The sequence below is a fragment of the Hypanus sabinus genome, chromosome 24 (genome assembly GCF_030144855.1).
Source record: "Hypanus sabinus isolate sHypSab1 chromosome 24, sHypSab1.hap1, whole genome shotgun sequence".
Taxonomy (NCBI): domain Eukaryota; kingdom Metazoa; phylum Chordata; class Chondrichthyes; order Myliobatiformes; family Dasyatidae; genus Hypanus; species Hypanus sabinus.
In genome coordinates, this window is record NC_082729.1 from 178,812 (window position 1) to 196,053 (window position 17,242).

The window sequence follows — 17,242 nt, forward strand, 5'->3', positions numbered from 1 at the left end:
AATCCAGGAATATTGAGAATCCATTCCTGCCCTGGTGTCAGCCAAGTCTCCGTAATGGCCACTACTTCATAATTCTCAGTTCATCACCTTTGTTCCTGATGCTTCTTGCATTGAAGTACACACACTTTAGCCCTTATACCTTAATATCCTTTATTCTGCTGCTCTTTCCTCAAAGCCTCTCTATATCTTAGATCTGGCTTTACTCCTTGCACTTCTTTCACTGTTCTATCGCTCTGGGTCCCATCCCCCTTGCAAATTAGTTTAAACTCTCCCAAACCATGCTAGCAAACCTACCAGCAAGGATATTGCTCCCCCTCGAATTCAGGTGCAACCCATCCAATCTGTACATGTCCCACCTTACCCAGAAGAGATCCCAATGGTCCAAAAATCTAAAACCCTGCCCCCTGCACCAACTCCTCAGTCACGCATTCAACTGCCACCAATTCTTACCATCACGTAGTACTGGCAGCAATCCTGAGAACGCCACCCTTGAGGTCCTGTTCTTCATTAGGATGATGGAACACATACCAATCCTCAGAGGGATAAGAAGTGGAGTTAGTGGGCAGCTTCCTGTATCAAGATCTGAGGATCTAACCTGGTCCCAACATACCGATGTAGTTATAAAGAAGGCAAGACAGTGGTTATACTTCATTGGGAACTTGAAGAGATTTGGCATGTCAACAAATACACTCGAAAATTTCTATAGTTGTACCATGGAGAGCGTTCTGACAGGCTGCATCACCGTCTGCTATGGAAGAGGTACTGCACAGGACCAAAAGAAGCTGCAGAAGGTTGTAAATCTAGACAGCTCCATCTTGGGTACTTGCCTACAAAGCACCCAGGTCATCATGTGGAAAGTCAGAGGCTTTTTCCAGGGCTGAAATGGCTAGCACGAGAGACCACAGTTTTAAGGTGCTAGGAAGTAGCTACAGAGGAGGTGTCGGGTAAGTTTTTTTACACAGAGAGTGGTGAGTGCTTGGAATGGGCTGCCAGCAACAGTGGTGGAGACAGATACTTGAGGGTCTTTTAAGAGACTCCTAGATAGGTACATGGAGCTTAGAAAAATAGAGGGCTATGGGTAACCCTGGGTAATTTCTAAGGTAAGGACATGTTTGGCTCGGCTTAGTGGGCCAAACAGCCTCTATAGTGCCGTAGGTTTTCTATGCTTCTATCATTAGGGAGCGGTGGCTCAAAAAGACAGCGTCCATTATTAAGGACCCCTAGCACCCAGGGCATGCCCTTTTCTCACTGTTACTGTCAGGCAGGAGGTACAGAAGCCTAAAGGCACGCACTCAGTGATTCAGGAACAGCTTCTTCGCCTCTGGCATCCGATTCGTAAATAGACATTGAATCTTTGGACACTACCTGTTTTTTTTAAATATACAGTATTTCTGTTTTTGCGTTTTAAAAAATCTATTCAATATACATAATTGATTTACTTGTCTTATTTATTGTTATTTTTTTTCTCTTTGCTAGATTATGTATTGCATTGAACTGCTGCTGCTAACTTAACAAATTTCACGTCACATGCCGGTGATAAATAAACCTGATTCTGAATTAGGAGATCGCTGCATTGAGCACCTCTGTACCATACTCCATAAGCGGGACTTCCCGGCGGCCAAGCATTTTAATTCCGATACCCATTCATGTTCCGACAAATCAACACACAGCCTCTTCTTGCGCCAAGACGAGGCCACAACACGTTATATTCTGTCTGGGTAGCCTCCAACCTGATGGCATGAATATTGATTTCTCCTTCCGCAAAACAAATCCCACACTCCTTCCTCTATCCCCCAGTCTGAGCTTTGACTTCTCGCCTGCCTATTCCCCCAGGTCCTCTCCTCCTTCCCTCTTTCCTCTGGTCTTGCTTTCCCACCCACCTGGCTCCACTTAGCTTCTTTCTCTTCCCTCCCCCCCTTTTTAAAATTCTTGCATTTCCCCCCTTCTTTGTTAGTTCTGATGAAGGGTCTCGGTCCGAAATGTAGACTATTTTTTCTTTTCCATTGGTGCTGCCTGAGCTGCCGAGTTCCTGTGTGATTTCCAGCACCTGCAGATTTCCTCTCATTCATTCCGAATGCCAGAGCTTGTGCCCATGCGCGTACGTAAGGGTCGCAGTGTTCCGGAAAATCGCGCACAGACATTCAGCGAACAAAGGGCTCGGCGAATGGGCAACGCACACAAAATGCTGGAGGAACTTAGCAGGTTGGGCGGCATCTGTGGAACGGAGTAGTGAGTCGACGTTTCAGGCCGAGACTCTTCACCGGAACTGGCATCTGCAGATCTTCTCTTGTTTGTGATTGGAGAATCGGCAGTGGGTAGGAGCGAGTCTTTGGGCTGGGGTTCATCGGTACCGGTGTCAGAGCCGCGACTGAGGAACAGTTACTGTGAGCTCCGAACCCGGGGACAGACCAGGTCCTTTCCCTCTGTGTCTGCCCCACGATCCGTCCCCAAGCCCCATTTCCGTAGTGTATGCGCATCGCTGGGGTAGATGGGTGTCTCATTCGCTGGATTTCTGCGTAAAGGGGCACCTATGGGCGTCATTACCAGCATTATTCTTTCCGGCAGTCCAGGGGAGGGAATGGGAGCAGTTGGATCTCTCAGACACTGCCGAGCTCCAGATCTCTAAATCCATGGATTGAGAACTCGGAACAAATATATAGTTCTAACTGAATCTCTAATGAAGATAAGACATTCCATAAGATCTTAACAATGTAAGAGCAGAATCTGGGCCGTCGAGTCTGCGCCACCATTTCATCATGGCTGATGAATTTTTCCTCTCAGCTCCAATCTCCTGTCTTCTCTCCCCCCCCCCCCCCCGTATCCATTCATTCCTTCTCATCTGTTCTAAAAGGACACCCCTCTATTGTGAAGCCATGTCTTGATCTCTTTGCCCATCAGCTTTTTGTATTTTCTTCCCAGTTAGAAAATAGTCAATCGTTTCATTTCTACAAGCAAAGTGCATGACTGTACACTTCCCAACATTGTATTCCATATGCTACTTCTTTGGCCATTCTTCTAGTCTGTTGAGTCAGTCCTTCTGTAGCCACCCCATTTCCTTAAAACTACGTGGCCCTTCACCTATCTTTGTATATCTGCAAACTTTGCAACAAAGCTATCAATTCCATTATCTAAATCATTGAGATGTAATGTAAAAAGAATTGGTCTCAACACAGACTCTTGTGGAAAACCAGTAGTGACTGGCAGCCAACCAGAAAAGGCTGCCTTTATTCCCACTCTTTGCCTCCTGCAGATGTTAAATTTGGAAATTAATTCCTTGACATGTTTTTATGTTTAATGTTGCTTTTGGCAATTTTGTTCCTTTCAGCCACTGCTTTATCCTTCCAGACACTGAAAATGTGAATTAGTGCTGCAAGGAGAAAAAAAAGAACAAAATCCTTCCATTGGCTTTAGTTCTTAGAGAAAATCTCCTTTATTCTATCTCCAGCTGCTTTAGACCTTTTTACCCATGAGGACATGTTTAGTACCATTCTCTTTGAGTACATAATAATATCAAACATCTTTGTCCTGGGTAACAACTGACCTGTAGCTTTCACATCACAAAGGTGTCACACTCCGATGAGAAAGACTACTGCCCTGCCCTTCATATTCATGGCATTGTCATTAGTGAGTTCACAACTGTCAGTCACCTGTGTTGAAGGGTCAGAGTAACTGGACAATTTCCAGGATGAACTATGTAATATCACATGCTCTTTGTAGCACTGTGGGACGTGACCAGAACTTGGAATAATCCCTCCTTTTTTTAAAAAAAAAGCTGCATGGATCAATCATTGGTCTGAGCAGTAACTTTTTACACAGCCTGAAAACTGCACAGCACTTTAAATTAGCATGAGATAAAAGAGAATTCCAGCCGCACACCAACAAAGCCTCAGTTACTGTGCAGCTGCACAGCATAGGGGGAACAGTGAATAATAGAAACATAGAAAGCCTACAGCACAATACAGGCCCTTTGGTCCATAAAGTTGTGCCAAACATGTCCTTAGCTTAAAAATTACCTAGGGTTACCCATACTAATGTACTAATACTAACAGAAGGAATCAAACTGAGCTAAGTCACAAATTGAAGACGGACAGAAATGTCCCAGTTGATACAGACAGGAATTCTGTCAGAGAATTTAATGGTTAGACCAGGAGCTGGCCCAGTGACCAGTTAGAAGGCCGGTGACCAGTGGTGTGCCTCAGGGATCTGTTCTGGGACCTCTACTCTTCGTGATTTTTATAAATGACCTGGATGAGGAAGTGGAGGGATGGGTTAGTAAATTTGCTGATGACGCAAAGATTGGGGGTGTTGTGGATAGTGTGGAGGGCTGTCAGAGGTTACAGTGGGACATTGATAGGATGCAAACCTGGGCTGAGAAGTGGCAGATAGAGTTCAACCTAGGTAAGTGTGAGGTGGTTCATTTTGGTAGGTCAAATATGATGGCAGAATATAGCATTAATGGCAAATCTCTTGGCAGTGTGGAAGATCAGAGGGATCTTGAGGTTCGAGTCCATAGGACATTCAAAACTGTTATGCAGGTTGACTCTGTGGTTAAGATGACAAATGGTGCATTGGCCTTTATCAATCGTGGGATTGAATTTAAGAGCCAAGAGGTAATGTTGCAGCTATATAGGACCCTGGTCAGACCCCACTTGGAGTACTGTGCTCAATTCTGGCCTCACTACAGGAAGGACATGGAAACCATAGAAAGGGTACAGAGGAGATTTACAAGAACATTACCTGGATTGGGGAGCATGCCTTATGAGGAAAGGTTGAGTGAACTCGGCCTTTCATCCTTGGAGCAATGGAGGATGAGAGGTGACCTGATAGAGGTGTACAAGATAATGAGGCATTGATCATGTGGATAGTCAGAAGCTTTTTCCCAGGGCTGAAATGGCTAGCATGAGAGGGCATAGTTTTAAGGTGCTTGGAAGTAGGTACAGAGGAGATGTCAGGGGTAAGTTGTTTATTTTTTAATACGCAGAGTGGTTTGTGCGTGAAATGGGCTGCTGGCGGCAATGGTGGAGGCGGAAATGACAGGGTCTTTTAAGAGACTCCTGGATGGATACATGGAGCTTAGAAAAATAGTGGGCTGTGGGTAAGCCTAGGTAGTTCTAAGGTAAGGACATGTTCAGCACAGCTTTGTGGGCCAAAGGGCCTGTATTGCGCTGTAGGTTTTCTACGTTTCTATATTTCTCATCCCCAACGTGTTGAATCTTTCTGTAACAGTGATGTCACAGTTCAGCAAAGAAAATGATCTCATAGAATGAGAAAATTATCTCATCAGGTCATCGGGTAGAGGGGAAAAACGAGGCCATTTGGCCCATCGAGTTAGTTCTGTCATTTCACCATAGTGGATCCATTTTCCCTCTCAGCACTATAAGTACCTTCTAATACAGCACAGAAACATGCCCTTCAGCCCATTTAGTCCATGCCAAAGCAATTTAAACTGCCTATTCCAATGAACCTGTCCCAGGACCGTAGCCCTCCATACCCTTACTATCCATGTACCTATCCAAACTTCTCTTAAACCTTGAAATTGAGCTCATATGCACCATTTGCGTTGGTAGTTCTTTCCACACACTGGTGACCCCCTCAGGCAAGAAGTTTCCTTTCACGCTCCTCTTAAACTTCTCAACTTTCTCCCTTAACATATGACCTCTGGTTTTAGTCCCAGCCACCTTGAGTGGGAAAAACCCTCATAATTTTGTACACCTGAAACCCCATTTTTATTGGGCATCTATGGAAATACAGCTTGTTAGTCCCTCACTAACAGCCACTGAACTCTGAGGCGAGAAACTACCCTTCACAGGCTTCATACATCTAGGATATATACAACTTTGGTCCTGCCAAACCCGAGATTGGGATGTCTCACACACCCAGACCCTGGTTTGTGTGAATGCTGTGTAAATTACTACCCCCCAGCAATCACACATCTGCACTGCATACATAACAGATCGTACACTGCACACAATTATAAAGAAGTATGCTTAAGAATGTTAACTTAAGCAGTCATTAAAGGAAAGGAAGAAAAAAGGGTCTATTATTCTTAAACAGTCAAATGTGCACTTAAGTTGGACCTCGTCTTGAACTTGTCTGTCACTCACATGCTGGACCGTAAGTCTGCATGAAAGCCCACACCATCTTCCAAATGTTGCTAGAAATCCATTTTGAACAAACAGGTCTCCAACAGGAGTATTGGTCCTTCCTCCTTGAAGACATTCACCTGTACCAAGCACCTTGTGCATCAGTGATGGCATCCTCAATCATCTTCTCTCCTGTCTTCTTACAGCTTCTTCTAAAAGAGACCTTGACCTAAATCAGTCTCCCTCACAAAAACTTCTCTACTCAGTGCACTCCAGCACCTCTTCCAATTCCACCATCGCGATTGGCTGACACCACATTCCCAAGTTGAAAAACAGCCGCTTATTTCAGATCAAACCCAAACAGGGTGAAAGCAGAACAGTCTGCTCTTACAGAACTGCTAAAATGAAATACCTACAGCATTGCAGTAAAAATCTGAACCAGGGTGTTACACACCTCTTTCAAATCTCCTCTCAATCTTCTATATTCTAAAAAATACAGTCATAACCTTAAATCTTTCCTTATAACTCAGGTCCTCCTGACCTGGCAACATCCTTGTAAATTTTCTCTGTACTTTTTCAACTTTGTTTACATCTTTCCTGTAGGTCTGTGATCAAAACTGCACACTATACACCAAATTAGGCCTCACCAATGTTTAGAACTTCAATATAACAACCCATCTCCTGCACTCAATACATTGATTTATGAAGGGCAATCTGTCAAAAGCTTTCTTAATTACCTTATCTCCTTGTGTAAGAACTACTTTAATTGGTCCTGCTGGTGCAAAAAATTTGCACTTGTCTGCATTAAATTCAATCTGCCATTTTTCAGCCGATGCAGAGCCATGATAGCCTTCCTCACTATCCACTACAACCTCATCTTGGTGCCATCGGCAACTTTGCTGATCCAGTGAACCACATTATCATCCAGATTATTGACATAGATGATAAAGGGCCCAGCACCGATCCCTGCGGCACATCACTAGTGAAGGGCCTCCATTCAAATAGGCAAACCTCTACTGCCTTCTCTGGCTTTTCCCACAAACCCAACATCTAATCTTATCCTGAATGCCGAGCAACTGAAGCTTCTTGACCAGCCTCCCATGCAGGACATTGTCAAATGTCTTACTAATGTTCATGTAGACAACATTGACTTTCATTGAAAGCTTCATCAACTTTCCTGGCAACTTCTTCAAAGAATGCTATAAGATTGGTTAGACATGACCTACCACAAACAAAGCCATGTCTATGCAGACAGTTATATGTCCAGTCCCTAAAAATATCTTCCAATAGCCTTCCCACAATGGATGTCAGACTCACCAGCCTATAATTTCATGGTTTATCTCCTGACTTCTCCCCATGTCCCCTCATGCCCTGATTGATAAAGTATCCATTAACCTCTGACTTAAATATCCCAATACTTGGCCTCCACAACTGCCTGTGGCAATAAACTACGCAGATTCACCACTCTCTGGCTAAGGAAATTCCTCATCTCCATTCTAAAAGGACATCCCTCTATTTTGAGGCTGTGTCCCCTGATCTTAGACTGCCCCACCACAGGAAACATCCATTGTACTAAGACCTTGCAACATTTGTCAGGTTTCAATAAGGTTCCCTCTCATTCTTCTGAATTCAAGTGCGTAGAGACCCAGAACCATCAAACACTCCACATATGACAAGCCTTTCCATCCCAGAATCATTTTTGTAAACCTCCTTTGAACCTTCTTCGGTGTCAGCACCTCCTTTCTTAAGATAAGGGCCCAAAACTGCTCACAATACTCCCAGTCAGACCTCAATACATCACTTTCTTTTTTATTTTAGTCCTCTCAGATTGAATGCTAATATTGCCTTTAGCTTCCTCACCACTGCCTCAAGCTTCAAATTATCCTTTAGAAAATCCTATGAAGACTCCCAAGTCTCTTTGCACCTCAGATCTTTGAATTTTCTCTCCATATAGAAAATAGTCTATGCTTTTACTTCTTCTACCAAAGTTCATGATCATACATTTCCTGAAATGCTGTCATTGATGTCTTTTGTAAATCTTTTTACAGGTTAGAAACAGCAAAACATTTGTGTATGGGAATCTCAAATACAATAGCACATCAGTTTTGCTGCCTCTGTCCAGACATTTAAGGAGTGACCAGGTATTTCCTTTATAACACCAATATGTCAGTTGTTGATCCTTGGCAATGAAGAAGTATCTCATCCCAGCTGGAAACACGCTTTGTCTTTGAAATGAAGTTTTCTGTAGTAACTCTGTGAAATTCACTGGAACCTGGGTGCTGAGAACACACCAGCGTTTGTTCACTGGAGATCAGTTCTTCAACTGCATTGATTATGTGAGGGATTCACTACGGCTGCCATCTGACTTGATGAATTGACAGAGAATTGATAGAGAACTGTGGGAAGGGATTCACTCACTCATCTCCTCTGTAGTCACAACAGTGAGCCAACCCTGTGGAGATGCTATTCACCTGCTCAGACTATGGGAAGGTATTCACTCGTTCATTCAGCCAACAGACATATCAGTCGGTTCACACCAGAAAAATGCTGCTCACCTGCTGAGATTGTAGGAAGAAATTCACTCGGTCATGTGAACTGAAGGTATATCAGCAAATTCACACTGGGGAGAGGCCACTTACTTGCTCAGACTACTCTGAGGTTTGTTTGGTTATCCGAACTGAAGGTACACCAGCGAGTTCACACTGGGGAGATGCCATTTATCTGCTCTGATTGTGGGAAGGGATTCACCCACTCATGCCACCTACGGAGACACCAACGAGTTCACACTGGGGACAGGCCATTTATCTATTCAGACTGTGGGAAAGGATTCACTCAGTCATCCAGCCTACTGACTCACCAGTCAGTTCACACTGGGGTGAGGCCATTTTCATGCTCTGATTGTGGGAAGGGATTCACTTGGTCATCATACTTACGGAGCCACCAATATGTTCACACTGGGGAGTGGCTGTTCACCTGCTCAGACTGTGGGAAGGGGTTTACTTGGTCATCTGAACTGAAGGTACATCAGCGAATTCACACTGGGGAGAGGCCGTACACCTGTTCAGACTGTGGGAAGGGGTTTACTCAGTCATCTGAACTGAAGGTACATCAGCGAATTCACACTGGGGAGAGGCCATTTACCTGCTCATACTGTGGGAAGGGATTTACTCGGTCATCTGAACTAATGGCACACCAACGAGTTCACACTGGGGAGAGACCATTCACCTGCTCAGACTGTGGGAAAAGATTCAGTCAGTCATCCAACCTACGGAAACACCAACGAGTTCATGCTGGGGAGAGGCCATTCACCTGCTCACACTGTGGAAAGGGATTCACTTTGTCATTTGAACTGAATTTACATCAGCGAATTCACACTAGGGAGTGGCCGTTCACCTGCTCAGACTGTGGGAAAGGGTTCAGTCAGTCATCTGACCTACTGACACACCAGCCAGTTCACACTGGGGAATGGCCATTCACCTGCTCAGACTGTGGGAAGGGGTTTACTTGCTCGTCTGAACTGAAGATACATCAGCGAATTCACACTGGGGAGAGGCCATTTACCTGCTCATACTGTGAGAAGGGGTTTACTCGGTCATTTGAACTGAAGGCTCATCAGCGAATTCACACTGGGGAGAGGCCATTCACATGCTCAGACTGTGGGAAGGGATTCATTTACACATCCAGCCTACAGACTCACCAGCGGGTTCACACTGGGGACAGGCCATTCTCCTGCTCTAAATGTGGGAAGAGATTCACTCAGTCATCTACCCTACAGCGACACCGGCAAGTTCACACTGGGGAGAGGCCGTCCATTTGCTCAGACTGTGGGAAAAGATTCAGTCAGGCATCCAACCTTTTGGCGCACTTCCGGTTTCACACTAGGAAAAAAATTTAAATAAGCTGCATGATGGATATTTAACCACCACATTTGCTGAATCCAGAATTAAGCTCCAAAGTAACTGTTGGTGTCGAAATCTGCAATTATTGCTGCTGTTCTTCAAACCCAGTTCTGCACCCTGGTCACTGGGCATGGGAGGAGCTTCTTCTGCTGCTGTTCACCTTTAATGGGACCTGAGTTTAATATTCTGGATCTGTGACTAATAAATCAGTTCTATTTTAAACTCTGTTTCGGTTACTTGGTGAATTTACAACACACACCCAGTGTACAGGAAAAAGTCCTCTCAGTCCCCCTGGTTCCTGCCACTTTTTCTATTCCACAACTATCCTTTTAAATCCATCCTTGCTGTTGATCGATCACACTCTCTGCAGTGATGGATTACAAAGATTCACTACAATGTGGGTGAAGAGTTTCCCTTTGAATTTACTGTATGTCTTTCTGTGGACTGAAGTGATGCAACCATATTGCGATCACTGCCTCCTAAGTGATCTTTATTTTAAGCTTCCTAATCGCCTCCAGGTCATTGCATAACACCCGATCCAATATAGCTGATCCCCTCGTATGCTCAATGACAAACTGCTCTAGAAAGTCATCTCATAGGCATAGAACAAATTCACTCTTGAGATCCATTGCCAACCTGATTTTTCCAATCCAATTGCATGTAAAAATCTCCTATGGCTATCATAACATTGCCCTTTTGACACATCTTTGCCAATTTTGTGGAAATGAGAAAGGATCTAGTAAGAGTAGATTGGGGTAAGTTGTTTTCTGGCAAGGATGTTTTCAGTAAGTGGAAGGCCTTCAAAGGCAAAATTTTGAGACTGCAGAGTCTGCATGTTCCTGCCAGGATTTAAGGCATAGGGAACCTTGGTTTTCAAGGCATATTGGCGATGTGATTAAGAGAAAGAGAGGTGTATAGCAGGTATAGGCAACAAGGAACAAATGAAGTACTTGAAGAGTATAGAAAATGTAAGAAAATACTAAGGAAGGAAATCAGGAAGGCAAAAAGACATGAGGTTGCTTTGGCAGATAATGCGAAAGTAAACCCGAAGGGTTTCTACAAGTATATTAAGAGTAAAAGTAAGTATATTAAGAGTAAGGGACAAAATTTGTCCCCTAGAAGATCAGTGGTCGTCTTATGTGTGGAGCCTCAGGAGACGGGGGAGATCTTAAGCAGTTTTTTTGCATCAGTATTTACTCAGGAAACTGGCATAGCATATATGGAAGGAAGGGAAACAAGCAGTAGTGTCATGGAACATACAGGGATTAAAGAGGAGGAGGTGCTTGCTGCCTTACAGCGAATAAAGGTAGATAACTCTCCTGGGCCTGACATGATGAGTTCCTCGGACCTTGAGGGAGACTAGTGTAGAAATTTCAGGGGCCCTGGCAGAAATATTTAAAATGTCCTTAGCCACGGGTGCGGTACTGGAGGATTGGAGGGTAGCTCATGTTGTTCTGTTATTTAAAAAAGGCTCCTAAAGTAAACCAGGTAATTACAGGCCGGTGAGCCTAACATCAGTAGTAGGTAAATTACTGCAAGGTGTTCTGCAAGATCAGCTGTACAAGTATTTGGACAGCAAGGGCTGATTAAGGATAGTCAGCATGGCTTTGTGTATGGTAGATCCTGTTTAACAAATCTTGTAGAGTTTTTCAAGGCGGTTACCAAGAAAGTAGATGAAGGAAAGGCTGTGGATGTTGTCTACATGGATTTTAGTAAGGCCTTTGACAAGGTCCCACATGGGAGGTTAGTTCAGAAGGTTCTGGCACTAGGTATCCATGGAGAGATTGTAAACTGGATTCAAAGTTGGCTGTGTGGGAGAAGACAGAGAGTGGTAGTGGATGATTGCTTCTCAGACTGGAGGCCTGTGACTAGTGGTGTGCCTCAGGGATCTGTGCTGGGACCATTGTTGTTTGTTGTCTATATCAATGATCTAGATGATAATGTGGTAAATTGGATCAGCAAGTTTGCTGATGAGGCGTTGTGGACAACGAGGAAGGCTTTCAAAGCTTGCAGAAGGATCTGGACCAACTGAAAAAATGGGCCAGAAAATGGCAGATGGATTTTAATGCAGACAAGTGTGAAGTGTTGCATTTTGGAAGGACAAATCAAGGTAGGACATACACAGTAAGTGGTAGGGCACTGAGGAGTGCGGAGGAACAAAAGGATCTGGGAGTTCAGATACATAATTCCCTGAAAGTGCGCCAAGGTAGACAGGGTTGTAAAGAAGGCTTTTGGCATCCTGGCATTCATAAATCAAAGTATTGAGTATAGGAGTTGGGATGTTATGGTGAGGTTGTTTAAGACATTGGTGAGGCCAAATTTGGAGTATTGTGTGCAGTTCTGGTCACCAAACTATAGGAAGGATATCAGTAAGATTGAAAGAGTGCAGAGAAGATTTACTGGGATGTAGCTGGGTCTTCAGTAATTGAGTTACAGGGAAAGATTCAACAGGTTATTACTTGGAACATAGTAGAATGAGGGGGGATTTGATAGAGGTTTACAAAATTATGAGGGGTATAGATAGAGTAAATGCGAGTAGGCTCTTTCCACATTAGGAGAGATAAATACAAGAGGACCTGGCTTTATGGTGAAAGGGGGAAGGTTTAGGGGGAACTTCTTCACTCAAAGAGTGGTGGGAGTGTGGAACGAGCTGCCATCTGACTTGATAAATGGAGGCTCACTCTTAAGTTTTAAGAATAAGTACGGATGGAAGAGGTCTGGAGGGTTATGGACTGGGTGCAGGTCAATGGGACTAGCGGAATAATTTTCAGTGAAGACCAGAAGGGCCGAATAGCCTGTTTTCTGTGCTGTAGTGTACTATGGTTCTATCTTTTATATTTCCCGTTGTAAACCGCAGTCCACATCCCAGTTTCTGTTTGGAGGCCTGTATATAACTGTAGTCAGGGTCCTTTTATCCTTGCGGTTTCTCAACTCAACCCACAAGGATTCACCCATCTTCTGATCCTATGTCACATCTTTCTAATGATTTGATACCATTTTTTTAAAACCAGCAGAGCCACACCACACCCTCTGCCTACCTATTTGATTAGATCCTCCTTTATGTTTGGCCTTTCCAGGAAAAAACAATATTTTTATGTTCAGTATTGCCAAGAGGAGGGACTGTTAGGGCATATTCTGGAATTAGTGTATATAGCCAACAATAACTTAAGCAACCAACCTTCAGATCTGAATATGGATTGTAGACTGAATTTAAAATACATCTCGGACCAGAAAATTGCATGAATAGGACATAGACAACAGCACTCAGAGTAAATTGCAGACCCAGAAACAGCCACTTCATTGATATATCACCTCTCTCATGATTCTGCCTTCTACTACACATAGTGCTTTTCCCTTACATCCCTTCTTCAACTTTCCTGCCTTTCCCCTCCCCCACCCCTTGATCTTTCCTCTTATTGGTTTTTCACCTGGCATCTACCAGCCTTCTCCTTCCTACCCTCCCTTCACCTTCTTTATAGGACCCCTCTTCAGTCCTGATGAAGAGTGCCGAGACGTTGACTGTTCATTTCCACGGATGCTGCCCAACCTGCTGAGTTCCTCTAGCCCAGAGGTCGGCAACCTGCGGCTCCAGAGCCACATGCGGCTCTTTGATCTCTGTGATGCGGCTCCCCGTGGTTTGTTAGCTTTTGAAATGTAATTCGAAATTTGAAGATTATGGTGATCTTGTACAATATGAAAACTTTGCGGAGACACCGTTTCCTGGCACATCCGAACCGGCTCACAATTAGCCACCGTTCCGACTAAGGGAGATAGCCTACGGGGGTTTGTGAGTACGTGTCTTTTGGAGCATCCGCGCCCACGGGGACGGGTTGAGGGAGGCTTTAAAGCAAGGCTGTTTAGTTCGAATAAAGTTACCTTTGACTGCAGTCTTTATTTTAGCGCTGCGTGTAGCGCTACACCGCTACAACGTGTTTTTTATCGCTATTAATATACATCACCACTGCCAATGCCTGACACCCGCCAGTGCGCGCATTCTTTTAATTCTTCGATCCAAGGTGGGCTACCTATGTAGTAACCTTCAACCCAACGTCTTTTTTTCGGAGTTCAAAATGTTTTTGTTGCATGCAGAAATGTAATTTCGTTTTCTCTGCAGGAGTTCATCAATTTCAAAAATGCAACACATTATAGTTTGTTTATACATAGCATAAAGGCAAAAAAAAACCCGTTGTATGCAGTGTTATTTCATTTTGTGGCTCCCAGTGTTTTCTTTTCTGTGGGAAATGGGTCCATATTGGCTCTTTTAGTGGTAAACGTTGCCGACCCCTGCTCTAGCCTGTTGAATGTGTTGCTTTGACCACAGCATCTGCAGTGTACTTTGTGTTTACTTCATCTGAGTATGCATGAGTGCAATTGACACCCCATTACTGCAGTTTTCATGCAATTAACACTTATTTTGGGTGTGTTGGTGAGAAGATCCAGGCATTTGAAATTACATGTACCTCAAAAGAAGCATTATGAGGACATTGTAACTATAGAAATTACCCTGCTACCTTTGTTCTCTAACATATAAAATGTCAGAGGGTCCCAGCCCCCCCCCCCTCAAAAAAGGGAGATGAATACAGGATAAGAGAAAATCTGCAGATTCTGGAAATCAAGTAATGCAAATGCTAGAAGAACTCAGCAGGTCAGGCAGTAGCTTTGGAAAAGAGTAAACAGCCAACATTTCAGGAAGAGATTAGCAGTCAGGGTGGAAGATGGAGGGAGGAGAGGAAGAAGAACAAGTTTAAATGAACTCCGGATCATTTGGGAGGCTGAGAGAGGTGATAAGTAGGACATATATATAGAGAGGTAGTTACACCCAAGGTGCAGAACACAAGAAAATGGGCGACAGGAAGGGGAAAGGGATTAAGGAGCTAGTGCACAGCACCCCCTGTGGCCTTCCCCCTCAACAACAGGCACATCACTGTTGGAGAGGTTGACTTTACAGAGGAAAGATGCAGTGGGCACTGAGGCTGCCTCTGTGAAGGGGAGGGGAAAGAAGAGGCACACTGTGTTAAGAGGGGATTCATTAGTTCAGGGAATGGACAGGTGGTTCTGTGGGTGAGAATGAGATTCCCAGGTGCCAGGGTCCAGGATATCTTGTATCAAGTCCTCAGGATTGGGAGGGTGAACAGCCAGAAGTTGCAGTCCATCTAGGTACCAGTGACATGGGTGTGATGTGTTACCATGTTCTGTTAAGGAAGTTTAAGGAATTAGATGCTAAATTAAAGGGCAGGACCTCCAGGGTTGTAATCTCAGGATTGCTACCTGTGCCACGTGCTAGTGAAGCTAGAACTAGGAAGATTATACAGTTTGGTATGTGGCCAAAGAGTTGGTATGGGGGGGGGGGGGAGGCTCTCTTCCATGGAAGGTGAGACCTGTACAGAAGGGATGGTTTACACCTGAACTAGGGAGAGACCAATATCCTAGCAGGAAGACTTCACAATTCTGTATGGTGGGTGTTAAACTTGAGATGCAGGGGAATGGGAACCAGAGTGCCAAAACTGTTAGTGAAGAGGTTATGGAGGCAGATGTTGCTAAGACTTCAAAGTTATGAATCAAAAGGTTTAACATGGTGTGACTAAAGTCTGGAGCTGCCTCTATTTCAATGCAAGAAGCATCAGAGGAAAGGTGGATAATAGTGCTGAAGATGAGGTAGCTGGTTTACAAACAGAGGCAATGTCAGGAGAGGCTGATGGTAGGACAAAGTGCAGACAACAGGACGAGTTGCAATGTAAAAGGCAGACAAAATCGAAAAGGGTGAATACAGGACTGAATGTGTGCAGAATACGGAATAAGGTAGATGAACTTGCAGCACAGTTGCAAACTGGCAGATATAATGCTGTAGGCATCACTGAATCATGGATGAAAGATTATAGTTGGGAGTTTAATGTCCAAGGACATTATTGAATAGACAGACAAAAAGTAAGAGGGATGGCATTGCTCTGTTGGTTAAAAAACAAATTAAATAATTAGAAGGAGGTGACATGGGGTTAGAAGGTGTTGAATTATTATGGATGGTGTGAAGGAACTGCAACGGTAAAAAGCCCCCCCCTCAAAACAGTAATAAGGATATAGACTACAAATTACAACGCGAGATAGAAAATGCAATGCAATGTTACTATAGTCATGGGGGCCTTCATAATGCAAGTAGATTGGGAAAATCAGGTTACTGCTGGATTACAGAAAGGGGAATTTCTAGAATACCTATGCAATGGCTTTTTAGAGCAGCTTGTGGATGAGCCCACTAGAGGACCAGCTATTCTGGGTTACATGCCGTGCAATGAACCAGAACTGATTACAGATTAAGGTTTGCGGGCAAGGTAAGGTAAGAGATTAAGGTTTGCGGGCAGCGGAGTGAGCCGGGCGCAGAGTGTAGGGCTTGGGCACAGAGGGCTTAGGCGGAAGAGGGCACAGTAGGCTTATCTTTTAGTTCTTGTATTTTCAGTTATTTGGGAGGTATGAGTGTGAGGGCAGCTTGTTGTTCTTGGTGTCGGATGTGGGAGATCCTGGAGTCTCCGAGCCTCCCGGACGTCCACATCTGCACCAGGTGCGCCGAACTGCAGCTCCTGAGGAACCGAGTTAGGGAACTGGAGCTGCAGCTCGATGACCTTCGCCTGGTCAGGGAGAGTGAGGAGGTGATAGAGAGGAGTTACAGGCAGGTGGTCACTCCGGGACCACGGGAGGCAGATAGGTGGGTTACAGTCAGGAAGGGGAAGAGGCAGGTACTAGAGAGTACCCCAGTGGCTGTACCCCTTGACAATAAGTACTCATGTTTGAGTACTGTTGGGGGGGACAGCCTACCTGGTGGGAGTGACAGTGGCCGAGCCTCAGGCACAGAGGACGGCCCTGTAGCTCAGAAGGGTAGGGTTAGAAGAAAGAGGTCCATAGTAATAGGGGACTCAATAGTCAGGGGCTCAGACAGGCGTTTCTGTGGAGGTGACCGGGAGTCCCGGATGGTAATTTGCCTCCCTGGTGCCAGGGTTCGGGACGTTTCTGATCGCGTCCAAGATATCCTGAAGTGGGAGGGTGAAGAGCCAGAGGTCGTGGTACATGTAGGTACCAATGACATAGGAAGGAAAGGGGAAGAGGTCCTAAAACGAGAGTATAGGGAGTTAGGAAGGCAGTTAAGAAGAAGGACCGCAAAGGTAGTAATCTCGGGATTACTGCCTGTGCCACGCGACAGTGAGAGTAGGAATAGAATTAGGTGGAGGATGAATGCGTGGCTGTGGGATTGGAGCAGGGGGCAGGGATTCAAGT

The 17,242-nt window shown here is 44.7% G+C and overlaps 2 protein-coding genes across 2 annotated transcripts in view; one reads left to right on the top strand and one right to left on the bottom strand.

Annotated features, from left to right (window-relative positions):
- LOC132380374 (zinc finger protein 721-like) overlaps positions 1-10,614 on the top strand; it is a 77,345-nt gene extending 66,731 nt beyond the window's left edge. Inside the window, exon 3 of the mRNA XM_059949103.1 lies at positions 8,767-10,614. Within this exon, the coding sequence (XP_059805086.1) occupies positions 8,767-9,978 (1,212 nt within the window). The 3' untranslated portion in view covers positions 9,979-10,614. The remainder of the gene's footprint in view (positions 1-8,766) is intronic.
- LOC132380373 (zinc finger protein 239-like) overlaps positions 1-17,242 on the bottom strand; it is a 91,959-nt gene that overhangs the window by 68,365 nt on the left and 6,352 nt on the right. The window lies entirely within an intron of this gene.